The sequence below is a fragment of the Maylandia zebra genome, linkage group LG15, assembly GCF_041146795.1.
Source record: "Maylandia zebra isolate NMK-2024a linkage group LG15, Mzebra_GT3a, whole genome shotgun sequence".
Taxonomy (NCBI): Eukaryota; Metazoa; Chordata; class Actinopteri; order Cichliformes; family Cichlidae; genus Maylandia; species Maylandia zebra.
Genome location: NC_135181.1, coordinates 38,365,588 through 38,393,495, shown reverse-complemented (window position 1 = coordinate 38,393,495; position 27,908 = coordinate 38,365,588). Strand labels below are relative to the sequence as shown.

Sequence of the window (27,908 nt, the reverse complement as noted above, 5' to 3'; positions counted from 1 at the left end):
TTGTTCAATCATTTGCAAAAACAGTTGGGACCAAAAATATTTAATTTCCAATCCACTGGAAATTAAATATGCTAATTTAGACTGATGAAACATTTCAGCCTCTGATCAATTAAAACACAAGGCTGAGGCAACATAATTTCATGTGAAAGATTCCATTTCACTGAGCGATAAATCAGATAGGGCTCTTTGAATCTATTCCAGCAATCACGGCGAATCACACAGCTTGACAGAGCCTGATTCAGTGAACATTTGGACTTTGGAAAGTAATTTCATTACCGGCATTTTAATGAACTCATATTCCTCATTTCAGGAGAATAATTGAATGATTTAGTAGCAAGCAGGCGTCTCATGGCATTTTAGTTTTTCATGAATGACAAAACCTTATTGAGCAGCTGTTTGCCTGCACCTGACAGGACAGATCCATATTAAATGATCACCCTGACCTTTTGCTTGTTCTTACTATGATCTGGGGGGTAAAAAACACAATGATGAACAAGAAGGAAAGATGAAGAATATCTTTGTCTGTCTTTTTTGATAATGGTTAAAAAACAATTACCAGATGATAGAAAGAATAGCAGTGTGTGATGTGGATATTACACATGTCCACAGATGTTCCTTAAACATTACAATCAGGGGTGTTTTATGTATGCCTGCAGCTGTGCTCAGTAGGGCAAAAACATTTAAATAAAAACGAGTTCTTGTTTTCAGCTCTTGGAGCCAATGTTTTATCCTGTTAATTCTGCGTGCTTTCTGTGCAAGTCCCTCCAGTGACACTGAAAAGAAAGACACGCTGAGCTGGATTGTCAGAGTTTGTTTTAGGCACTGTGGTGTCAGTATGGATTGTGTTATAGCTATGACAGTATGATAGCTTGTCCTTTCAGTGAAATCCAGCAGTTGTTGACATTGTTAGACATGTAGCTGGCTGAGATGCCTAGAGGTTATACACCAGCCTAAACAGCTGATGACAAGTGGCTTTTCATTACAAAACACAAACTGCAAATTTATTAGAAAATCTAGATGTCCAATTTTAGAAATGAACAAAAAAGGCTGAGGAAAAGTTTGATTTCTCTTAACTTCTGGTTGTTGTTAGAAAAAGAGAATATTCTGCCTTTCGCATGATTTTAGTCAGAGGATATGCTACAAGTTGTTGATGTAGTGTGAGCATATTATTGCTAATTTATGGAGCCAGACTTCTTTGTCAGTGTGCTAGGCATATCTAAAGAACTGGACTTCAGTTTAGCCTTTTAGTTCCCATTCAGAACAGCTTTACATCTTGGACTTAAACTAACCAGCTCCTTGAGGATGTTATATCCATGGATGTTGTCACAAGAAAGTTTGATGCTCTGATATCAGCTTATAGGCCATTACGTGAAATGAGCTGGAAAGGGATCAACATATTGTCAGGCTATTTGTGTCAGGAGGAAGGAGGGGGAATAATGTCAGAGCCATAAAAATTGTCCACCAGCAGCTTACTTACGAGAATCTGAAATGTTACAATATGCCTAGCAAAGTCGAACCTTTAATAACAAGGGTTCATGAGCTAGCATCAGTGTGAGAGTGAGAACACTCTGAAAAAATACAAAGTAGACATTTTTACAAAAAGGATGGCACAGCTGGGGGATTAGGACAGCACATTTTGTCCCACAGGCATCAGCTTGTCAGCTTTCTTCAGGCACACAGGTTGAGTTTATTCACGATGAGTCAGTCTTTACCGCCTAATGCATTTAGCCACAGGATTGATCACTAAATAAGCCAGAAAGGCGTCATGTGCACATGCACATCCACAGATTTAGCAGATCTAAGCGGGACTTTTTTACTTGCACATTTCCTTCCCTTTTTTTCTGCTTAAATACAAAGTCAAATGGGTTCATTTAGGTGTTTTTCCCTCTGTATTCAGTGACCCTTCTATATACTAAATTGAACCTAAATTCATATGCAGGTAACCACTGCTGTGTATCAAAGGTGCCAATTTCATGTGTTATTCAGGACAAGCCAAAGGCCAAATCATGAATATACACAGAATGACAGCCGGAGTCATGATGCATTTTAATTTGTACTTCTTTCTTTTTTCACTGTTAGTGAGAAAGACAGAGAGAATATGAAGCAGTTTATGTGAGAACAGACAGCTGCTTTGTTATGCACGGCTCAAAAAAATCAAAAGGACACTTTTTTATAAGAGTAAAGCATCAAACCATTTTAACTTCTGGGATATTCATCTGGTCAGTTAAGCAGCCGAGGGGGTTGTTAATCAGTTTCAGCAGGTTGGTGTTAATGAAATTAGTAACAGGTGCACTGGAGGAAGCAACAGTGAGACAGTAGTCTGACTGATTTGGCAAGGCTAAGTGTCACTGCTGGGAGCATGAGGTAATACATGGACCATACATAGGTTGCACAGGTAGCCCAGGTCCTCCAGGATGGCACATTATACGTGCCATTGCCAGGTCTGCAGTCTTTCCCAGCACAGTGTCAAGATCATGGAAGTGATTCCAGGAGATAGACAGTTACTCTGGGAGAGCTGGACAAGGTCTTAGAAGGTCCTTAATCAATCAGAAGGACTGCAGCATCTGCTCTTTTGTGCAAGGAGGAACAGGATGAGCACTGCCAGAGCTCTACAAAAGGACCTCCAGCAGGCCACTGGTGTAAATATCTTTGACCAAGCAATCAGTAAAAGACTTCACGAGGGTGACCTAAAGAACTGGCGTGCTCTTGTAGGCACTGTGCTAACTGCCGGACTCTGTGGAGTCTCACTGGCACTTCCCATAGAATATCAGGCTTAGCAGGTTCACCACTGCTGCCCTGTACTTCACACTGAGCACATGTGACATTTGTGAATGGATCTGGAGAAGCTATAACATCGTTCAGCATAACTGCTTTGGTGGTGTATCAATGATGGTCTGGAGAGGCATATCCATCTAAGTTCTATAGGCAAGGTAATGGTATGCTGACTGCCATTAGTTCTCAGGATGAAATCCTGATCCTATGCAGGTGTAATGGGTTCTGGGGTCCTCCTGGTGCACAACATTGCCTGGCCTCATGTGGTAAAAATATGGAAGTAGGGACTTGAGGATCAAGGAGGTGATACCATTGACTGGCCCCCACACTAGCCAGGAGCTCAGTGACGCCCTGGATCAGATCTGGGAGGAAAACACATGCATGATTATGTTCTGATTTGTTGTCAAGGTGATCCTTTACGTTTTTTTTGAGCATCATATGTTTGAAACTCTGTATTGCTCATAGTATAAAAAATAGCAGGTGGCTTGACAATACATTGTTAATCATCAGGAAAATGGCACAGGTGTGCTCCAAATCATAAATTGGGAAGTAAATGTCCAAGATCAGTGTGTTAGTGGATGCTTTGCTACTGCCAGAGGGAGGCGATCAACAGAATGTGAAGACCACAACATTAACATCACAAATAAACGAACCTCGTCTAACACAATTTACAGACTGCCCACATCACAGCTACTCCAGAAACGTGTGGAAAACCACACGGGCTTATATAACAGGTGAGGTCTGGTATTGGCCCAATGACAAACCAAACATTATTTTACTCATTATCCCTGCATGTGTCAAAAGTCATGGTGGTACAACAGCAACACTAGTTTACAAAGAGTTTCCAAATTTATTCTCAAAATGTTTTGCAATTCTTGTTTTATGCAACTAACAATCCTGGGACAGGTATTCAGACTAGAGGCACACCAGGATAGGCCTTTTGATAAACTACAAATAATAATAATAATAATAATAATAATAATAATGACTATTTATTTAATAAACAGGGTTAGAAAGTGCTTCACAGTTCAAATAAAAACCACATATTGAGGATAAGTGTGCATGTTAAATCAAACACACATAATCAGCCATAACGACAGACATTCACACAAACATGCACGTGTGCTTTCAAACTATGGCAGCAAATGAAGTGGGATGGATTAAGGAAATGATAACTTATAAAAATGAGTTTTCAGCGTTCACTTAAAACAAATAACAGAGTCAGCCAACCTGACTGGCTGAGCAAGGCTGTTTCACAGTTTGAGTGTCACACCCTCAAAGGCACTATCACCTCTGGTTTTAAATGGGCTTCAGTGAGCTTGTACAATGTGAAGGTATAAGATATTATTGTATTTTATAATATTGCATGGTGTTTGTTGATATGATCTCAAAATGGGTGGAGGTTTTTCTTTTAGAAATCAGGATGCAGGTGGAGTGGCCAGTGCCTTCTTGAGAGAAATTTCTGGAGAAACAGCAATGGCTAGCATGAATCCAAGTCGTTCATGCCAGCCATTGCAAGGGGATGCAGATGTTACATATCTATAAAAGACTACTACATGCGAACAGGGCTGTCTCTTTCTAAAAAGAAAAAAAAAAAGCTCCCTGGGCTCTTTAAAGCCCCTTTCTTGAATTAAAACTGGAAGATAGCGCTATCAAATATAAAGAATATGAAGACTCAGGTGCGTAATGATGAGGGATGCAGGGTAAACTAACAAACTCTGACAGACTGATGCCAGACATGCAGCAACAAAATAGCTCCAAGACTGGTCGACCAGCTGATGTTTTTCCTTTGTTGTCTACCCACTGGCTTTTGGGGAGGCAGTTGTACGCAGGTGTAATTAAATGTGTAAGAATAAAAAGGAAGAGTGAAATAAAAATTCCTAAATGAATACATTTACTTTAATACATCTATCTAGCTATATTACAAATTTAGTATTGAAAACCTAGGTCTGCTGCTATATCCTTACTGTATGTATTTCATATATGCATATTATTTAGATTTAGCAAATTTAACAATTTTATAAAAGTCAATAGAATTTTAATGTCAAAGGATGGTTTTGCTGGCCCTAAATATCCCTTTGACAGCTTTAACCAATCATTATTTATTTAAAAACAGAAACACGGTTATTTTACAACTGTTAAAATAACAGGAAATACTATATCTATAAAAAACAAAACAAAACTTGAAATAAATTGCTTCACTATAAAGCTGCTTTGGAACTTGTTTTCTTTGAGCTTTTACTTTGAAAGAACAGGAAGCAGACGCTTTTCCGTTACACGTAGTGGCATAATATCACAGTCCCTCTCGATTTCACAAAGTTGGCATACAGAAAGCAGAGGTAGGTCTACCAGAATTTTTCCCTTTTGTTTTGCATTTGTTATTAATTACTTGGCACACGAGCAAGTTATGAACTTTTCCTAAAGCGTGCACAAGGCTGTGTGTAAGTGTGCAAAACAGACGGAGAGTGAGCTAAACATTAGGAAATGAGGATGATGAAGACTTAAAATTTATTTAAGTTAGATTCCTGAACAAATGCATGAAAAACACAATGTAGGGAGTTCATAAACACAAAGACTGCTAACATGAAACAAGCATGCAGCATGAACATATTTTTTTAACTGTTAGAAGAAGTCAAAGAAGTGGAATCAGTGAGTGAAATCCTGAATATTTCTGGTAGACTCTGATGACTAGCTAAGGTTTCTAGCTTATGCTAAATTGGTTTATTTCAGCTATTTCAAAGGCTTATCTTAGGAATTTTCTTTTATAAAGACTGAGTCAATTTAGCAAATATAAAACATATTCTAATTGCTATTTGAGTGTGTTTTAATGGCTTAAAATTAAACACAGTCTGAATAAAGCTACTAGCTTGTATTCAGCCTGTATGTAGCATATATAGCATCTATGGCTTTTTTTTGTCAAAGATGTTTTGCTGATGTTGTTTTAAGGGGACTGACAAAATATACTTGAGTAAAATATATTTTATTAAGCTAATTTAAGTTAGTGCAATTTCAAGATAAAACAGAGAAACCCCCAGCAATCAGATGACTCCCTATGAGCAAGCATTTTGGTGACAGTGGGAAGGAAAAAACTTTTTAACAGAAAGAAACATCAAACAGAACCAGGCTCAGGCAGGGCTGTGACCGCTTGGGGGTGAGGGGAGGAAGACACAACATAGACATGTTGGCAGAAATTAACATTAACTACTGATTAAATGCAGAGTGGTGTATAAACACATATGAAGTAGGAAAAAAAAGGTGAGTGAAAAAGTAACACTGATGGGTAGCCTCGAGCAGCTTAGACCTATTGAAGTGTAACTGCATAGGGAGAATTTTAATCACGATTACGATCTGGGCTTTCAACGATCATTAAAAATGACTGAGCCGATTATTAGCCCCTCCCTCGTGCTTTACTCTCGCGCTGCTCCGTGTGGCAAATCGAGCGCACCTCTCTGCATTTCGAACACGCATCACAACAATTAAGAGGACCCGAGGGAAGCTCGGAAAGCTAAGCAGAAGTTATTAGTAACGTAGTGTGTTACTAATAGTGAACTTTGTTACTGTGGTCCCAGCTCTCTTCAGGTCATTGACCAGTTCCCCTCGTGTAGTTTTGGCCAGGACAGCTGCCTCCTGCAAAGTGGCAACTTTTTGTTCATTCAGGTACAGCACTGTACGGTCAGGAACACAGTTTTTGAATTCCTCCAACAATACCAGTTCACGCAATGCGTTAAACTCTGAAACTTTGCTTGCTTGACACCACCTATCAAATAGTATCCCTTTTTCCCTTGCAAACTCAAGGAATGTTTGAGCAGTGGGGCGATCGTGGCTCAAGAGTTGGGAGTTCGCCTTGTAATCGGAAGGTTGCCGGTTCGAGCCCCGGCTTGGATAGTCTCGGTCGTTGTGTCCTTGGGCAAGACACTTCACCCGTTGCCTACTGATGGTGGTCAGAGGGCCCGGTGGCGCCAGTGTCCGGCAGCCTCGCCTCTGTCAGTGTGCCCCAGGGTGGCTGTGGCTACAATGTAGCTTGCCATCACCAGTGTGTGAATGTGTGTGTGAATGGGTGGATGACTGGATATGTAAAGCGCTTTGGGGTCCTTAGGGACTAGTAAGGCGCTATATAAATACAGGCCATTTACCATTTACCATTCCTCAGGGTCCTGAAACGCTGCCTGTAGGCTTCAGGCACCAACTCATAGGCTCTGAGTATAGCGCTTTTGACATTGTCATACACAAGACTGTCCTCGATAGTGAGAGCTGTGCATACTTCCTGTGCCTTACCAATTAATTTGCACTGAAGCAAAAGGGACCAAACCTCCTTGGGCCAATGTAAAGCCATAGCAATGCGCTCAAACGCATTAAAATAGGCCTCCACCTTAGTCTCCCTGAATGGTGGAACTAGGGCAATGTTTTTGCCTACATCGAATGTCGGCGGTGCACGAGCAGGGGGAGAATTATCTGAAGGATTACTATTGTTATCTTCATCCTTCACTGAAGATGGAGCAGAAGGCTCAGGAGACAATTTGTTAGCTTGCAACTCCAGCTGACGCAACCTAATAGATGTCTCAGCTTCTAGCTGCCGACACTTTAGCTTGAACTCAAGCTCATCCTTACGTTCCCTTTCTTTGGCCTCAAGTTCAAGACGAGCTAAACGTACCTTTAAGCGTGCACTAACACTGGGATTACTGGATTCGACAGAGAAGGGCTCAAACCGTGGAAGAGAGGCTGGTGGCTTTCCCTCACCTGGTTTGACCACTGTAGGTGTCCCCGCCCCCTCCTCAGCACAAACCTCAGGCTGATCAGAGGTTTCGAGGTCTGACGCGTCATCCCCCGAGTCCACGTCTAAAGGGAACACACCTTTCCCAACCAACCCACTGACAACAAGAGACTTTAACTCGCTCTTCTTCATAGACTTAGCCACAGGGATTTCATAATGCGCGGCAACGGCAAATAAATCTTCCTTCCTACATGCATCAAGCTGGTCTAATGCAGGCTTAGCTATAAAATCACCCAGGCTAAACTGTGCCATATCCAAAATTAATCCCGGACGAGCCCCAACTTATGTTACGCCCCCCCTTGAAAACGAAGTGTTGACTGGAGTGAGGGGTAACACAAAGTGAAAGAGAACACATGAACTACTGGAGAATAGATGTCATTTAAACGTGATTTATTGCCCAAAACTACTGCAGTAAAAATAAACACAGGGAAGCTCTTTTCTTCAGGGTCTCCAAGGCCAAAACAACAAACAAAACACCCCCTTTAGCTAAAAATCAAACCAAGTACTCACTAACCAAAACAAAATACAATGGCTGAGCTCCCTGTCTAACCAAAAACAGGAGAAAACAGTTGAAACCAAAATGGCAGAGAACCCCTACCTGCTTCCACAATGATGAACTAATTAACACAATAAGGGCACACCTTTGCTTACAATAAAAGAAAGAAAACCAAAGTTCCACAGAGTTTAAGTTCTCACACACATACACACTAAGGCCCGCTGCCCTAAACACTACAGCTCACAGCTCTGGCAAAAATGGGGAAAGTGGCAGGGGTGTGGCAGTTTAGGATGGCAGACTATATGCCGTGGCTCACGAGCTGGAACACACCTCAGCTGTGGCTCATGAGGCAGACCTGCAACACAAGAAAAGGAGAAAAAAAACCTCTTCTACAGAGGGAGAGCCACTAGAGGTCAGCGACCGTAACAACGATATAGATTTGAAAATTTGCGATAACGATATAACTGACGATATAATTGACGCAAAACAAAATACAACTCTACAACTTTATTAGTGGGGAAAAAACCCCATCAATTTCTTTTTGTTTAAACAAGCAGCTGTTTATTTTAACGTGCATTACAGCCTCACAAAATTCAACAGTGGTTATACTATGAATGAATGCGTATTCATAATGATACGTATGAAGCGCCTTGAGGCAACTTTTGTTGTGATTTGGCGCTATATAAATAAAATTGAATTGAATTGAATACTGTTATATACATGGTTATCCATAATCATGTATATCCACAAAACTTAAGAGGTGCTTTGCAACAAAAGTGCAGTGTGCAAAATCAATAAGTCAAATAATAATATTGCACAAACTCTTGAGTAAAAACAAAACAAACAAAAACATAGATAAATTATGCTACTGCTCCCGGAAGTTTTTCTACATTTCAACTTTTAAGATTATTTGCCAGAAACACTAACATGTTCACAGATGCGGGCTTAAGGGAGGACCTTTGACAAGTTACATTTCCACCTGTGCTGAACAACCTTTCAGATGCAGAGCTAGTTGCTGGAATGCAGAGGTATTTCCTAGCTAATCTGCTGATGTGGGGAAAATTTACTGTGTGAACTTTCCACCACGAAAGAGGATCACACTCACTGTCTGCTGGTGGACTATTCACATAACTGCTCAGTTCAGATGATAACCTCTCTGCAGTTACCTCTTTCTTGCCACTAACTGGTCCCTTCAAAAAACTCCCGAGATTCTTCTTTAGCTTTTTAACAGCTCGCTGACTTGTTTGGTCACCAGTAGATGTATGAGGTGTTTCTGAAAAACCTGTGGCTGTGCTACCCTGGTGTGGGTCAAGATGCTCTAGTTCACTCATGACTTGAACTTTGATGGCTTCGCTTTCACTCTCACTGAAATATTCTGTATGAAACCGTGGATCAAGGAAAGAAGCCATGTCAACCAGCCTCTCTGTGACACTGTCTTTGTAGCTTTTGTTCATGTAGTCAAGTATTGCTGTTTTGATGTCTTTGGTCAGCTCAGTGTCACCTTCTTTTACTTTTAACATGTCATTGTTAAACATCTGAAGAACAGGCTTAACACATGGAATGGTTACATACTCTTCAGCAGAGAAAGCATCTGTAAACTCTAGGAGTGGACTCAATGCAGTGCTGACCGAGTCAAGCACTTCAATGTCTTGCCATGTCAACATGAGATGCCTTGTGGTTTTATCAGCAGCTAAAACCTGTGTTATAGCTTTTTCTTGTTTCAGCAGCCATTGGATCATTCTCTGCTTTGAACCCCAACGAGTGCAACATTCAGTTATGAGTTTGTGTTCTCGTAGGCCCAGTTCCTTTTGGGTAGCCTGCAGAGCTCGCTGGCGCTTCCAGCTGTGGCCAAAAGCAGCAACAATCTTCTTTCCCACTCCAACTGCTCGTTCAATCCTTGGGTCCTTCACACTTCTTTCTAAAAGACATACATTTAAAAGGAAACACAGTTCATTACTCAACAGCAATATTAATGCGGTGTGGAATGTGTGACATTTACGTTTTATGTATAACACACAATTATTTACACACACACACACACACACACACACACACACACACACACACACACACATCTATCTATCTATCTATCTATCTATCTATCTATCTATCTATCTATCTATCTATCTATACATACATACATACATACATACATACATACATACATACATACATACATATATATATAAAAAAACAAACAAACACCCAGCACGCCCCTGGGGGCGGTTTATCCTTCAAGCTCGGGTCCTCTACCAGAGGCCTGGGAGCTTGAGGGTCCTGCGCAGTATCTTAGCTGTTCCCAGTTATGTGTATATATATACACACATACATATATATATACATACATATATATATATATATTAGGGGTGCAACGATATTCGTATCGATATTGAACCGTTCGATACAGTGCTTTCGGTTCGGTACGCATATGTATCGAACAATACAACATTTGTAATTTATTTTATCAATTTTCCTTCTGACGATGCTGTCTGTGTTGAGCGCTCAGTGAATCTGTGTTCGACTACTCCGCCTAGGCTGCACTGTCGAGCGCAGATCCACTGAGCGCTCAACACAGACAGCATAGTCAGGAGGAAGAGCGCAGGGCAAGCTAGCGAGACAGAAGTTAAGCTCTCCTTGCAACAGGCAAATTGAATCTCATTCAGATCTGGCGTTTGGAATTATTTTGGTTTTCATGTGACGTATGACCCTGAAGGTAAGCGAGTCATGGACTAAAGTAAAACAGTATGTTGGATGTGCCATGCAATGCTCAATTACATTGGTGTGAACTAGTGTGTTAGCGCAGTTAGCTCGTTAACGTGTTGGCCGTCTAGCCCCATGCACGGAGCGATCGGCGGTAGCTCGTTAACGGAGATTTGCCGTGTTGTGGCGTTAAGGTCATTTCAACGAGATTAACCTGAAAGCACTAGTGGGAACACAACGAATATGACTGCACATTTACACCGACATCATCCTAGTGCAAAGACAAGTGGAAGCAGACAAAAAAAAGCAAGCATGCTACTAACTTTAGCCGAGTCATTTAGACAGCTGTTAGCACATGATTCTCCTTATGCTGCTGAGAATATAGCCCAGAAGAAGCGGATAGTATAGCTTTTATTTTGGAAAGAGACATTTCTCTGTAATAAACTCTCTTTTCCAAAGATGAGTGATTCCTCAATCAGATACAGGGCTTGCAATATCGCTAGCCCGACGTCCCGGAGCTAGCGATTTTTTCAGTCGGGCTACCAAAATCTATCTCTTCCCTGCCCGTCGGGCTATTGTAGGAAAAATATATGTCAATGCTTTTGCATTCTTTCGGAAATGTAGCTGGGTAATTATGTCATTGGCATCGGTGAGCCACTGTCAATATGTGACATATTGAAGTCGCGTTTGAATTTGCGCTTGTTTTTTGCTTTCACTTTGCAATCGTGCGAACTGTGTATAGAGAGCGACAGCACTGATCTGTGAGTGATGATAATTTCTGCACCAATTCCTCTGACATCGTCTTATTAATCGTTAGCTTACTATGCAAACATGACAAGTGAAATCTCCCGCAGCAAGCTTAAACATGTGAGAGGTTGATCGCGCAGAGAATCGCTGAGCTTATGTGAGTGCGTGTGTAAAAACATTTCAGTTCTGCTGAGCCAAATAAGACAGGTCAGGGTGAAGAAGTGACAGCCAAAGAAAAGCTTACCACAAAACGGAGAAGTTATGACAAATCAGACTATAAGGCAAAAAGAAAGTGCAGCTTTATGGTTTCATGGACAAAATAATTTCTGTGGCTGCAATATGACGAGCTAAATAACCAGGGCTGCACATAAGTGGTCCGCAGGTGCGCATTCGCTGTCAAAATAAAAAACACGCACAAGGGTTAGGGTTAAATTTAAAAACTGTACTTTTGAGTTAAAATATATATTTATAATTTTAATAAATGACAAATTAAAAATGCATGAACATTTTTTTGTATCGAAAAAATATCGAACCGTGACACCAAAGTATCGAACCGAACCGAACCGTGAATTTTGTGTATCGTTGCACCCCTAATATATATATATATATATATATATATATATATATATATATATATATATATATATATATATATACATATATGCTTAATCTGACTTTATAATTAACTTACCTATTGCAAAAAAAAAAAAACGTACCTATTGCAATGTGCAGGCGATGTCCAAAGCATGAAAGTCTGGTCCAGTTGTTGAGTGCGACGGCTTTCACAATGTTGGCCCCGTTGACTGTCGTCACACACACTTGTTTTTCCTCCTAAAGATTCCACGAGCTGAGGAACTCTTTTAACCCTTTAAGACCTACCATAGAACCAAGTCCGCCAGAGCTTATATTATATTTTTACATGCTGTGGAGCCATTTTTGGGAGCATTTCAAGTTGCTATACATCAATACAACCATTATAGCCCAGATTTTAATAATATGTATTCATTAAGTGCATAGTAATTACATAAATTGCAAAAAAGTGCAATAAACTACAAAAAAATTGAAAATCGTTTTTGCTTTTTTAACATATATTTCTAGTTAGAGAAATTTAAGAGGCTTATCCCTCAAAACTGTAAATACAAAAAAGTTGCACAAAATAGTTTCCCACCACAGGAAATTTATTTTGAGTGTCTTCATAGTTTTATTTTTGAAATACACCAATTTTTATACACTGCAGGAAAAACGAAAATAAATATTATACTGCAAATTTGCAAAAAAGCAGCATATGCATCAAAATAAACTATTTCCAGCAGTGCAATATGAGTCCTAAGCATCCCAGAAACGACACAGAAAGTCATAAAGTCAAAGATAACTTTTAAAAAGACCACTATAGGCCCTGAGGCCCTGATGGTAAAAAAGACTACATTTCCGCGAAAATGACGTCACTTCCGGTTTCGGGCAGGTAATGGCGGAAATGCAAAAGTTCACGCTGACATCTATTCCAACGTAGGAAGTGTTATGAACAGCTGATCGGATCGGAAAAGCGTGTTTCTGGAATATTATGTTTTTGTTCCTGCAAGCGCTTTTTATGCAGTTTTTGCAAAGCTTTATGTGGAAGGAAACCGTGACCGAGGACAAGCTGATGGCATAAGATGTAAGTACAACTCCTCCGGTTTCATATACAAAAAAATTTTTTGCGCTAGCTTACGTGGTTGCAGTGCTACCGGGATTTAAAAATAGTTACGCAAAATGGAGCGTGTCCGCTCCGATCGGCTCTAAAGGGTTAAGACTCTGGCTATATTTTCCCCAGTATGGTCCTCGGGGAAAAAACCTGTTTCGAGGCACGTGTTTTGTAGCTTCCAGTCTTTGTCCACGTAATGTATTGTGAGGCTCATGTAGGGGTCTGATGTTCGGCTTGACCACATGTCCGTGGTGGACGCAAAAAACTCCACCGAAGATAATGCATTTGACACCTCAGTACGGATCTCTTCATATTAGGGCTGCCACGATTAGTCGACTAATCACGATTACGTCGACTATCAAAATCGTCGACGACTGATTTAATAGTTGACACGTCGTTTGAAGCTTTGTAAGATCCCAAAAGACGCAGGAATAAGTAGTAGGATTTAAGAGTGTAATAATGGACTGAAACAGAAGATGGCAGCACTGCATGTACAAGGATGCCAGCTGCCGTTAAACCCCGAAGAAGAAGAAGCTGTGTCCCAGAATTCATAGCGCAGCCCAGCTCAGTTTCCAACAATGGCGGCAGCTAGTTAGTTTTAATATTACTCTTATTATTCTTTCTGGGTCACAAAATAAACGTTTAGCATATTTTCAGGCGAGAATGTAACTGCGTAAACCTCAAATATCTGCTCAGTTTATCAAGACACCACATATTTTCAAAAGCTCTCCAACGTTTTCGGAGGCGTCTGTTACCCACTAGCTCGATAGCTAGCCGGGGGCTAGGCTCACTAGAGCCGCTGAGAACACCGGACTCCCGGCAAATCGTTTTCAAACCCACCACCATCTTTCACTACTCAGGTTAAACATATATAAGTCACTTAGATAACTTAAAAATGTTATCGTTTGGCTTTTTTTTAGTATTTTATTTGTGCCTGAGTAAATCGGTTTGGCTGAGATTAAAGTTACAGTTTTTACACAGCTGAATAAACGTCAAGCAGACAACTGATTATCAGAAGTGTGAGATGCTCGAGAATATACTCCGGTGTCCTGTTATATTTTAGATAGCAAGGAGTTTATTAAACTTCACCGAAACGATCTGCAAATTTCATTAAAATGTAATAAACTATCATCTTGTCTTTATTTTTAGTTAGCACATACCTTAAACACTTAAAGCTGTAAGCTAATGATAGTTATATAAGAGCAGATGCATGCTAATGCAATAAGCTATACGCTGTACGTCGAATGGATGCATGATCTGATTAGTCGACTAATCGCAAAAATAATTGGTGACTAGTCGACTATCAAAATAGTCGTTTGTGGCAGCCCTACTTCATATAAAGCAGGCAAGGCGACTTTAGAGAAGTATTTCTTTGTGGGTAGCTTGTAGCGTGGATGGAACGTTTTAAGCATCTTTTAGAAGCCTTCTCTTTCCACACTCTGAATAGGCATCATATCCCTGGCTAAACAATGTGTCACTGCATTAGTTAGTTCCCCCCAGCATTTGTTACTTTTGTCATAAGGCGTGCAGCTATTTAAAGCTACGTCGATTGTTTGTTGAGTCATCTTCTTTGGTCTCACCACCTAGTTGAAGCGGACAACTCTTCACGTGCTTTAACGGCTTTTTTGTACTCCAAGAAGTGCTTCTGCTTCAAATGATAAAATAGGTTTGTAGTGTTTCCTCCTTTTGCCACGGCCCGCTTGCACGTTCTACAAAAAATTGTGCTTTGATGGGTATCCAATGGACGAAAACCAAATCACTTCCACACCACCGAAGTTGCACTGTTTTTACTGACCAATTCTGGTTCACCCGCTTCATTCAAAGATGCGCTTTCGTCCGTGTCATCCTCCATTGCCGCCATACTTTTTCTGCCATGTGCGTATGAGCGTATGAAAACAAAGGCACTGCGCATGCGCATTTTGCCCACATTCTATCGCAATATTTCATTTTCCTATCGTTGCCGACCGTTATACTGGTATTACCGTGAACGGTATAATATGGCCCAGCCCTAGTTCTCAAGATGATTTTGACCCCATCAGGTGACATCTTGCATGGAGCCCCAGGTCGACTGAGATTCTCAGTGGTCTTGTTTTTATTCCATTTTCTAGTAAGGAAACTCTGGGTCGGGGATGAGTTCCTGCCCCAAGTGGAGGAGTTCAAGTATCTCGGGGTCTTGTTCGCGAGTGATGGGAGAAGGGAGCCAGAGATCGACAGACGGATTGGGGCTGCAGCTGCAGTAATGCGGACGCTGCACCGGTCCGTCGTGGTGAAGAGGGAGCTGAGTGTAAAAGCAAAGCTCTCAATTTACCAGTCGATCTACGTCCCTACCCTCACCTATGGCCACAAGCTGTGGGTAGCGACCGAAAGAACGAGATCGCGGATACAAGCGGCAGAAATGAGCTTCCTCCGAAGGGTGGCTGGCCTCTCCCTTAGAGATAGGGTGAGAAGTTCGGCCATCCGGGAGGGGCTCAGAGTAGAGCCGCTGCTGCTCCACATCGAAAGGAGCCAGCTGAGGTGGTTCGGGCATCTGACAAGGATGCCCCCTGGGTGCCTCCTGGGTGAGGTGTTCCAGGCATGTCCCACCGGGAGGAGGCCCCGGGGCAGACCCAGGACACGCTGGAGAGATTATATCTCTCGGCTGGCCTGCGAACGCCTTGGCGTTCCCCCGGATAAGCTGGAGGAGGTGGCTGGGGAGAGGGAGGTCTGGGCCTTTTTGCTTAGGCTGCTGCCACCGTGACCCGGCCTCGGATAAAGCGGATGAAGATGGATGGATGGATGGATGCTTTTTTACATTCTGTCTCTCACAGTTGAAGTGAACCTATCCTGAAAATTACAGACCTGTCTCATCTTTTTAAGTGGGGCAACTTGCACAATCGGTGGCTGCTAAATACTTTTTTGCCCCACTGTAACTATAATTGGAACATGTTTCAGTAAACAGGTAAATAAATAAAACTTGTGTCAGTGTGAAATATACATGGACCTAACTGTATATGGTGTGTGTTCATGCATGTGTGTATTTTGTGTGTGCTGTGTGTCTACGTGTAAGTGTGCTAGTAAGTGTGTGTCTGTAAGTCGTAAAAGGAGCATGTGATGTCTGCTATGAAGAAAAGCGAGCAGATCAGCATTCTCAGAACTGAGGTTTGCCCTGTGAGTTAATGCGACGTTTACTGTTGCAGAGAGCAGACTTTTGGATGGTGTAGGTGTTATTAATTAATAATTAATAATTAATTTGAACCATTCAGTATCTAACCTACCAGCCCCAGGCCAGTGCCTCAGAGTTTTACTGTGCCAGTACATTTTCATAGGTCAGCTTTGCTTGTTGCAGGTGACTCTGTCTAGTTGAAACATTGTAACAGACTAAGGTAGCAGTTCATCTGCAAATTTTAATGTAACTTCTGTATCTTTACTGTAGATTTTCACTGTGTAAAACAATCTGCTATAAAGTTAACTTTACATTATAGTAATAGGTGCTAGAAAAAAAAACTCACTTAACCTGAACTTACCAACTGAAGGACTCTGTGTGTGTAGAGGCAGACTCTGGCTACATGTTCAAATAGAACTGCATGATCTTCTCAGCTGCTGTTGTTTTAGCAGTATTTCTGTTAAAAAAACCTGCCGCCTGCATGGGCTTAATGTTATAATATTTTTTACTCACACACGTGCTCATAGATACTATTTTTAGTTGCAAATGTGAGAGAAACCCTCATGTTTGCATAGTGATATTAGAATTGTGGATTAAACTAAAATGATTTTATTCAATTAACCATTACTGCTGTAGTTATGTTGATTTTTTTCTGTCGTTCAGTCTGCGTAGAGATTTGTGTGTGCGTATCAAAATCTGTATGTTTGTGTGTATGTGTTTGCACTTTTATTATTATTATTTTTTTACACATTTACAGATCTGTAAAACTGTGTCAAACTTATACATGTGTACAGGAATCTGTAGATGTTTATTCAGAATGCCTATAATGACATTTGTAAACATGTCTTAAAGTTCTTAAAGTTCTATCTTATCTTATGTAAATACATTTACAATGTTCTGCAAGAAGCACTGAATATACAGACAAATCGTCAGTTACAAGTCACCTTTCAGTAGGCTATCGTGACAGATTTGGAAATGTGTTTGGAAAGTAGTCTGTTAGACTCGTGTTTGCCCATCTCTGGTATGTCAGTATGTGGTGTACCAGAGATAGACAGACCAGAGTTAATTTACTACTAGATCTAACCTTCATTAATCTAAAGCCAGATTAATGAACCTGATAACCTTAACACAGGATACTAGAGATGGACCGATCCGATATTACGTATCGGTATCGGTCCGATACTGACCTAAATTACTGGATCGGATATCGGAGAAAAATAAAAAATTTAATCCGATCCATTAAATATCACGAAAGCACCTCACAAAACTTGCAACACGCCGTAACTCGCCTCAGAACGTCGGAGCAGTATGCATCACGTGATAGAGCGGCTGTGGCATGCGGGACCTGTCGGTGGTCTGGATAGCATTTGGAGCTTCGCTAGCAACCTGGCATTTCATCTCCGACAAAGTTATCCCCGAGAGAAGTAAAGCAAGTGTGTAAGTCCATCTCTGAATGTTTGTAAAGCATTCCCACGTTAAGCTTAACGAGCGACTGCCTCTCGCTCTCCGGCTGCTACTTCAATCGTGAAACTGCTAATGATCAGCTGATCGGCTTTTCTGTCGTGAGTCTCTCTTGTTTGTTTTTGGCCCACTTTGCGCCAGAAAGAGGAAACCAGCGGCTGAACAACAGCAGCACGTTTAAGCTTGATAAGCTGTTGTTAGAATTTATTTATTATTACTTTCTACACCAGGATCTTTTTCTACGTAGCTGACGGCTGGTAACTGTGCAGGGGCGGATCTAGCAAAGTTTAGCCAGGGGGGCCGATAGGGCATTAACTGGGAAAAGGGGGCACAAAGACATACTTTTCTTTCTTATTCTCATTTAAAATGTCGAGCTTTTAATAAATAATTATCTGACACCCAAAGTTTTAATTTGATGTAAAATGAATAGAAGTCAATTACTGTATATAGTGACTATTAAGTCTAATATATATACCCTAGTAAGCTATAGTACATTTTCCTTTGGGAAGGTACCATCTGTGCAGTCTGCAATTTTGTTGAAGAAAGATGTTGAATCTATTTAATATTTCTTGAAAAATAATTGATTTCTGTGCATTTTTTTTCACACTGCATCAAATTAAGGTTGATTACGTTGATTAAGCATCATGAGGTGGAGCGTGAGGGGTGGTTCCCTATTTTTTATTTATTTATTTTTGTTGTTGCTGGGAGTTGGAACCCTATTAGTTAGGTTGCTTAATATTTACGCTAAGTACTCTTTAAAATACCAGAATAGGGAGGATGGTGTAGGTCTAAGTTTATTAGATTGATCAGTATTGCTGAACTATGAAATATTTTTTTTGTATACAGGTATAACAGAATAGCTTTAGTGTAGTTGTTGTTTTAAACTTGAGTATGAACTTGCAGACTTGCAAAATGCAGCAAGATATTTTAAAAAACAGTTTTGTTGATTAAAAAACACTATATCGGATTCATATCGGTATCGGCAGATATCCAAATTTATGATATCGGTATCGGTATCGGACATAAAAAAGTGGTATCGTGCCATCTCTACAGGATACTGAAGAGTATCTTACTTTGCAGTAAAAAACCCCACAAAAACAGCCTTACCCAGTAGCAGTAACTTCATAAGCAATGTTACATTATCATTTCATTCATTGAAATGAAAATAAAAATTTAAATTCCGTTTCAGAGTACAACAATTTACATCTTTTGAAAAAAAAAAATACACTTACCAGAACTTTAGTCCAGCAGAGTTTGTGCTGACAGCAGCTCTGGGATCTAGATTTGCACGACCTTAAAAGAACAGATTTGCTTAGATGTTTGAAGATTAAAAAAGCAGTACTGTGCAAAGTCAAATCTTGCTCTACAGGTAGTAATAGCACTGATTAAACTGGGCTAACTTAAGTTGTGTAATGGCAAAGCAGCTTGATAATTTCAAGAGTACGTATCTCTGGCAGGAAGAAATTGGAACAAATGATGTGTTTTGTAATAGGCTGCCAGCAGTAAAGTATCTAAAGATAGAAAAGAACCAATCTTAAATTGTGAGTTTGCTAAATTCTGAAAACAAGTGAAAAGCAGCCATTTTCCCAAATTGCAAGAGAGTGTGGCTACCTGGAAGTAAAATATTATGATATGAGGTGTAGCTAAAAAAATCAAACACAGCTGGATTCATCACAGCTGTGTTTGTCCTTCGGGGATCAAGCAAAACTGTCACATTATGTTTGCATTATGAAGTCTCCCTTCAGCTTAGCTTTACTTTGCAGTTCTTTTCATTTATGGTGTGAATACAATATTTGTTGATTTAACAAGTTTTTACAATAAAATATTTGTAGGGCTTGAGCAGGACCATTGACTCACACCCAGGTTCTGCAACACTGTTGGGTAATATAGATGGTCTCATGGATGCATTTAGGTCTCCTCCTCTTCACACTGAAAGTTTGACATGGTGCAGGTAGAAAATAACCCATCTCAAATTGTATCTTTAGATACTTTACTGCTAGCAGCTTATTACAAAACACACCATTTGTTTCAATGTTTTGTGCCAGAGATACACACTCTTGAAATACTTTTAAATTATCAAGCTGCTTTGCCATTACACAACTTAAGTTAGCCCAGTTTAGTCCGTTCTATTACTACCTGTAGTGCAAGATTTGACTTTGCACAGTACTGCTTAAGATAATCTTCAAACATCTTAGCAAATCTGTTCTTTTAAGCCTGCAGGTGATAGAAGGACAGGTTCAATGGGTTATTCATTACTGCTGTTCACAATAACAGATTAATGAAGGCAGAGATTCTCAGAGATTCTGTGGATCTGTTTGAGTCGTCAGAAACAACTCAAACAGATCAGGAATCTACTTTCTGTTCTAACCTCAGAGACTTTTGGCTGCCTCAGAATCAGAACAGCCAGGGTTTTGAGTTCTTGAGAGTTTGGTGGGATGTGCTGAAAGAATTGAGAAAAAGTGAACAGTGACTTGGAGGTAGAAAAATAAGGGATGGGGTGAGGGTTGCTGAGAAGAGACAGCAGATGTTGGAGCTAAATGACTGAGTGGGGGAGACAGCTAAAGGGTCCTTTATCAGTGCCAGCAGGAGAATAAATCCAAATGTGAAGGATAGATGTGAGGAGGTGGTGAAGTTCTGCTCTGAGCTGTTTAAGGAGAACTATGTGACTGTGAACGCTGACTTTACCTGCCAGACCTTCCTCAGCTCTCTGATTTGGGAAAAACTCTCCTGTGCTTCCTGATGAACGGTCTAAGGCAGGCCTGGGTATCGTATGGTTCCTGTCAGTTCTCAATTGGAAATTAGGATTTAAATGTAAAGAAGCATACATTATGCAGTTTGTCAGTGGCTGAAATTGAGTTTTTTTGTTTTTTTTTGGGGGGGGGGAATCCCAATCAAATGCCATTCCCACTAGATACTGCTGTGAATGCAGCTTCACGGTAATTAATTTGGGACAGATATTTATGACAGATGTGATTTTGCTAGCACTGAAACAAGTCAACTCACATTAATAATAGAGTTTTTAACAAGGATTACATGGACTTCTAAGAATTTGTTCAAAGTATTTATTTGCATTTGCACTTTGCTGCATTAATATGTCCTGAGAAAGAAGAAGCATTTGGGTCCATTCCATGGAAACTGACTAAATTTAAGACCATTACTGAGTTCCCAGTGATGATGAGCCAGCAATTCCAGTAATAACACATTTATTAATAGGAAATCTACATAGTAATTGAAAATGTTTTAGCTTTCTACTGTTATTAGTTTGCTCATACAAGTCAGGGGCATGATCAAGCCTTTTCTGAACTGTTTTCTGTGGAGCCATTTTCAAAGAGGCATCTTCAGAGAAGAACTTAAGCTGTCTTTCAGTTTGTTAGGGAAAATATCTGCTACAGCACTGCTGCAATAAAATGTCTTACTCTTCTCATTTTATTTGCATATTTGCTAGATTTACATGTTTTACATCTTTATATCATTTTCACGTTAGCTAAAGAGTAAATACAAAATGCAGTTCTTAAATGATGATTTTATTTATTAATGAAAAGGCATTACTGTATTTAGTTTTCTTGCTTCTTTGCGAGGTTCAGGTCTGTTAAAGTGAGTACTGTGTGGTTGTATGTGTCTAAAAAAGATGTAAAGGCTTTTGTGCTTTTTCCTCATGTTGTGTGGACTGATCTCTGTGTTGTGTATTGCAATTTTCTGCTCTTTTTTAAACACCTTTATTATTATTGAGGACTAGAAATGTGTGCGGCTCAACTGTAAACATTAATAATGAAGACTGAAGTTCACATCATTGTTACAAAACACATAAAAGATCTGATTCACCAGTTCTAGCATGGCAATGATTGAATTGTGCCTGATTAATACTGTAACACTGTAAAAGGCAGATGAAAACAGGTAGTCAGGTAGAGGAAATGTTTCTCTCACTCTAACTTTTTTTGCAGTTGCATTTGTTGTAATTTGTGAAGATGTTATAATATTTGTTGATTTTATAAATTAGTGCAACTCTTCTCTAATGGCTTGTTGTTTTCCTTCAGCAATAATGCCACCAAAAAATGCCAAGCCCAACTTAAGCCATTCCCAGGTATCTGAGATTGTGAAGAGGCTCTACCGGCTGACTGCATCAGTGATTCAGTCTCTGCCCAGTTATGATGATCAGAACTTCTATGTGGCGCCCAGTGAGGGTGGCGAGTATATCCTAAAGATAATGAACTCAGAGGACAGCAAGAATACCTTGCTGATTGAGGTGCAGACATACACCATGTCCTTCCTACAACAGAATGGAATTCCTGCTCAAACCGCGCTGCCCAACACCTCAGGAGAGCGAATGAGTCTGGAGGAAATTGGTATGTGACCAGCCACGTTGTTCAGATCTGAAAAAATATCGTTACCTGACATGACATAAAATTTCATCCATGCACGATGAAGCTTGTGTGACCGCAGCCTGGCACTTGGTGTTCAGTCAGTCAGGCTCAAATTGATCCTGACTGATGTCAAAATGCTTTGTAGCAATTTCCCTGTAAACATTCACTGTTGAATCACAAGTGATTATAATTAGAAATTGTTTGTTTTTCAGTAACATCTAAAGATAACATGTCAGAGTGTTATTTAAACCTAGGACTACGAAGCCCCCAAAAGACTTTGTGTGCTTACTGGAGACTTCTTTATGTTACAGTGCTGTGAACATCTTTGTCTCCTTCCAGATTTCTTATCATTTTTTTTATATTTAAATGTTCCAGATCACCAAATACATTTTTTATTGGATAAAGATAACCAAAGAAACACAAAATGCAGCCAATAACGGCTGATCAGATATTGTGGGTCCTAGACCCTAAACAAAATCCTGAAATTGACAGAAAATGAGTGAACCAGTGTCCAAAGACTTTTCATCATTACTTAAGTATGTTGGCACACTGCACATGCTTATAAGTACTGTGTTTCTGTGACATAGTATAAATGTGCTGCGTAGTTGAACTCGACCTTTGCTTTCGCAGATAATCTGTAAAGATAAGGCACAGGCAAACTTGGCATCTGCAGGACTAGAATAACACATCCTGGCTTAGGGCTAAAGGGCAATCTTACACAAGGAAGTTTGCATAATTAGCAATATTGTTACGCCTGTGCCCTTGAACAGGGCTCTGCCATATATGTTCAAGTTTATTGAAGCCTATAATTATTCATATCCTTACTTTTGGCAGATTGTGGTTTTGGCAGTCAGAAGTACCTGGTGAGACTGTTGACCTATTTGCCTGGGACAACCATCTCCAAGGTTCCTTTAACTCCACAGCTGCTGTATGAAATGGGGAAAACTGCAGCTAAAATAGACACAGTCATTAAAAAGGTATCATAGTAACAGTCCTGTGAAATCTCTTCTAAAGGCGTCCACTCTGTGTTAGAATTTCAGTGAATCTTCGGGAGAGAATTTCGTGAAACTGCCCAGAATACATGTGTCTATCAGCTATTTTTCATTTACACATGTCTTGCATTTTTGGTGTAATTTAAGATGAAACACCCTCATCTTCACGTGCTGGAGAGAGAGGGGTTCAAATGGAGTCTGTCAAATGTTGCTCTCCTGGAAGATTACCTCTACGTGTTAGACGGAGAGCCTCTGCTGGAGGTTGTGAAGTCTGTAATCCAAGGGTACAAGAGCTCTGTGGATCCCAAACGCTCTAGTTTTCGCAAATGTGAGTATACAATATTATCTTGTTACATGTATCAGTTACATGCTTATGACTTAACATAAAATATATTTATTGTCATAAAAGCATAGCTGTGAAGGTTAAAGACCAGTAACTGTTTATCAGAGAGCTGCTCATACAGTTTGCACTGTACTTCTTGATTACCTTGTCTTGGCTTCTCATTGGCTGATTGTATGTAGTAGTTTGATTTTACAAATACACTTTTCAAATGTCTTTTTTAAAGGCGTTAACCATGGCGACTTCAATGACCTCAATGTCCTGGTACAGCCTAACGATAAAGAAGGCTATAGGATCACCGGTATTCTGGACTTTGGCGACATGAATAGTGGCTACTACATCCATGAGCTTGCAATCACCGTCATGTACATGATGATTGAGCACCCTAAACCCATCGAGGTGGGTGGACCCGTCCTTGCTGGCTGGGAAAGCGTCCTTCCTCTCAATGAGGTGGAGAAAGATTGTCTATATTTGCTGGTGCTGTCCCGCTTTTGCCAGTCCTTAGTTTTAGGTCGTTACTCTCTGACCTTGCAGCCAGAAAATGAAGAGTATCTGATGATTTCATCCAGAAAGGGTGTTAACATTCTCCAGCAGCTCTGGGAGTTAGGAAAGGAGCAGGTGGAGAAGCTGTGGTTTGAGACTGCTGCTCAGCTCAGTGACAAAAGTGAAAGACAGGAACAAACTCGTTCATGAAGGCAGTGACTCCACCGAGCGACAATTTGTCCACAAAAACGAAGATTGTGTTTCCACAGTTAAAACAGTTTATATCTTTTAAACTTGTTTTATTTCAGACAGAACAACAAGGAACGTCAAAGTGTTTCAATAAAGCTAGAGGAGTATATAATGTGTCTGAGAAGAAATTTAGATACTGTTGTGGAATAAGGGAAATATTTTACTGCTACTCATACTCATCATTATTACCATTGCATTAATCAAATCAATCATCATTTCAGTAAAACATTTATTGAAGCTGTTGCCATTACATTAACCTTTTTACTACAGGTACAGCTAAGACCATTTTATACACATTGCATCTTGTGCTTATTAAGAAGTGTATTCTGCTCAGTCAATCGAAGGTCTCAAGCTTTGTTTGGTGCAATGTCCAGACAATCTATTGTAAAAGTGACTTGGAGCAACAGAAGGTTAAAACTGCGTACACGCTCACAAAACACATATAATACATATAATCTAGAAACAGGCTTGAGTGAAGGCCTGAATGTATCCGGCTTCTTGTTGCATCTGAGTTTGCTTAGTAACAGGTGACAAAAGATGGGCCAAAAAGGAGGACATCAACATCAGAGCCTGAATTCATCGCCATATTTGGAGAAGATGCTAGAGAGGGGAACTTCAGTGTCTGCATTTATCTCTTAAGATTGCTCATTGTCTATAAAACATGCAAATGATGTTCTTAAAATACAAAGTATGTTCTTGTACAACGCGAGAAGGGGCGTTAACCAACCCTGACGTTATAAAAGCAATCTGAAGTATATTTTTGGGCGGAGATCTACATCTGATGTTTTGCAGTGTTCATCTTCCCACGCGTGTGTTCAATAATCATCTGTTTGATTGCATCCTCCTGGGCCTCTATTTTGTTTTGGTTCTCAATTGGGACACTGTATAAAAACTATTAATGAAGTACTGTAAAAGAAGAGGTAGTTATTAGCAAATTCATGGATGAGAAACTGAAAAAGCGATTACTAACTCCCACAGTTAAGTGCCTCAGATCTACTTAAAAAGGAAAAAGTAACTGAATTGTCATCTTATTTTACAGATTACGGTAAATGACAGAGTGATTTAATCAGATTGTTTAGAGATGCTTAAATACGTCTGAATTAAACACATCCACGTTCCTCTACACTTTTAAGAAATCGATGTTAACAGATTTGTTAACACATTTCCAAATCTCATCACAGACACACAGATCCAAGTGCAGACACATGGATGTGAAGACATGGATTTGAAATCACGCAGATTACACAGTTCATTTAAAAGACAAAACATGTCAATTTAAAAATAAATTAAAGAATTTCATGTTGTGTTTTTATTTCTGTTATTGAAGGGGCTTTGGAGCCAAAATGGTTTTTGGCACAGACTTTCTACCACATTCAAATTGCAAAAGTGAAAGGATGATATTTGCTGTACATCACACAAGTTTAATTCAGATAGATCAGCAGCAGAAACATCACGTATTAGGAACATAATTTTTTAAAAAAAGACTCGATGACTTTGTGTTCTTTTCAAGTTAGGGCTCTTTACATGAGTTACACTCATTTCTCTTGCAGCAGTTTTAACTCATAATTCATAGCATCGGATCTAACAGATGCTATCATGCGTCATGTATCATTTTATTATGAAAGTTATACCTTTAGTAGCTTTAAAAATGTCCATCATGTATTTTGGTGTTGTGATTTTCTCCTGACAGTATTTTTGATTAAATCTAGTGTAATACTGCCCCCATGTGGTTGTCATTAGTGAAGCAAGGACTTTATGGTAAATACTAAAACACTGACTGTTAATCACTGACATCACCGACAGTCTGATATGATAATATATCATATCATCAATTTTTTATTTTATTTTATTGTAATTTTTGTTTCAAAAAGTATGTTTTTCCTTTGTAGAGTAATGTTACACTGACATACACATACTGGCCACTTTATTAGGTACACTGTAACAAGTAGGGCTTCTTTTGCCTTCAGTGCTGCTGTAATTCATCGCTCCAATCCATCAAAGTGCTTGAAGAGTTGGGTAAATATTGACATGCTAGCTGCAGATTTGATGGCAGCACACCCATGATAAAAGTCTCCTGTTCCACCTGCTTTCAAAGGTACTCTGTTGGACTGAGATCTGGTGACTGTGGAGGCCCTTTGAGTACAATGAACTCATTGTCATGTTGAAGAAATCAGATGTGAAGTGATGCTCAGAGAGTTCTAAGGGGCTCAGAGTGTGGCAAGAAAATACGCCACATAGTTACACCACCACAGCCTGTCTGAACTATTGATACAAGGCAGGATGGATCTGTGCTTTCATGTTGTTTATGCTCAGTTGTGACTCTACTATCTGATTATTGAACCTGAAATTTCTGTTCAGAAATCTTCCTGTCCATTTTTTTCATCTTTTTCAATTTCCGTTATACAACCATTTGTGAGAGAACGGGTCTCTCTCAGGACCTCTGTGATAGGATGCCACCTGTGCCTAGTTGTGAAATTTCCACAGTCAATTGTTAGTGGCATTATAACAAACTGGAAGCGATTGGGAACAACAGCATTGTAACGACGATGTGGTAGGCCATCTGCTGACCCTCACAGAGCAGGATGATTGCAGAGATTGCCAGGAGAACAGTGCTTGTCTGACTTCACTGTGCCAAGTTGAAGTGTGGTAGAGGGGTGAATTCGTTGTGGAGTTGTTTCTTAGGAGCTGGACTCGGGCATTCATTTCCAGTGGATGAAACTCTTAGTTCTTCAGCATACCAAGACATTTTGAACAATTTCAGCTCCCAACTTTGTGGAGACGGTTTTTGGTATGGCCCTTTCCTGTTCCAACATGACTGCACACCAGTGCACAAAGCAAGGTCCATAGAGAGATGAGGGAGTTTGTGTGGGCCGGTCTTCAACAACAGTGCTGACCTCATCCCGACAGCACACCTTCGGGATAAATTAGAGGGGAGACTGCAAGCCAAGCCTTTTCATCCAACATCAATGTCTGATCTCACAAATGTACTTTTGGAAGAATGGTCAGAAATTCCCATAAACACTCCCAAACCTTGTGGAAAGCCTTCCCAGAAGAGCTGAAGCGGTTATAGCTTCAAAAGGTGGGCTGATGTTTTATTGCACCCCATAGATTACGAATAGGATATCGCTCAAGTTCATAAGTGTAAAGACAGACAAGGGAATACTTTTGGCAACATAGTGAACATTTTTTACTTGGATCCCATTGAGGATGCCCATTTTTGTTGAATTAATTAAAGAAAGAGTAATTCATAACTCTGCACTTTTTAAAGCACAAATGGATTATGCAGTGAGCACAGAGAACATCTTGTGTAGATAAAGATGACTCAAAGACTTTAGATTTAGATATTTTTAACACCACTCCCTCCATAAACAAAGCTGTGTTGATACATTACACGTTTCAAGCAATCTGACCCCTGATCTGAACAGTGATTGCATTTATAGCCACATGTCATCCCTCAACTGCTTAAAACAGTGCAAACTTTATACTTCTCCAGTCTTTCTGGAGATGGTATTCATCCAATTTTAGGTGGTCAAGCAAATCTAATTCAATAGAGAGAAATCATTAGAAGGAATTGAAAATGATTTATTGATCTACAGAATTAAATGATGCTATTTGCCGATTAGACTCTGATGGCCCACAGCAGAATGAAATCTCAACGGTGACAAAAATTAGGGCAGGACTCTCCAGAGTCTAGATGCTGGAGGCTTCGATGA

The 27,908-nt window shown here is 40.0% G+C and overlaps 1 protein-coding gene across 1 annotated transcript; it reads left to right on the top strand.

The window, feature by feature from the left end:
* The first annotated feature begins 5,026 nt into the window (after positions 1–5,026).
* hykk.2 (hydroxylysine kinase, tandem duplicate 2) lies at positions 5,027–25,916 on the top strand. The gene is made up of 5 exons (XM_012922081.4): positions 5,027–5,111; positions 21,805–22,113; positions 22,966–23,108; positions 23,271–23,451; positions 23,690–25,916. The coding sequence occupies exons 2-5, from the start codon at positions 21,810–21,812 to the stop codon at positions 24,154–24,156; spliced, it is 1,095 nt and encodes a 364-aa protein (XP_012777535.1). The 5' UTR covers positions 5,027–5,111; positions 21,805–21,809; the 3' UTR covers positions 24,157–25,916.
* The last annotated feature ends 1,992 nt before the right edge of the window (positions 25,917–27,908 follow it).

Excerpts from the sequence above, each read along its gene's own strand:
- hykk.2 (XM_012922081.4), top strand. The coding sequence starts at position 21,810 with ATGCCACCAAAAAATGCCAAGCCCAACTTAAGCCATTCCCAGGTATCT. Across the intron at positions 22,114-22,965 it reads AATGAGTCTGGAGGAAATTG|ATTGTGGTTTTGGCAGTCAG; the intron begins GTATGTGACCAG and ends TACTTTTGGCAG. Across the intron at positions 23,109-23,270 it reads TAGACACAGTCATTAAAAAG|ATGAAACACCCTCATCTTCA; the intron begins GTATCATAGTAA and ends GTGTAATTTAAG.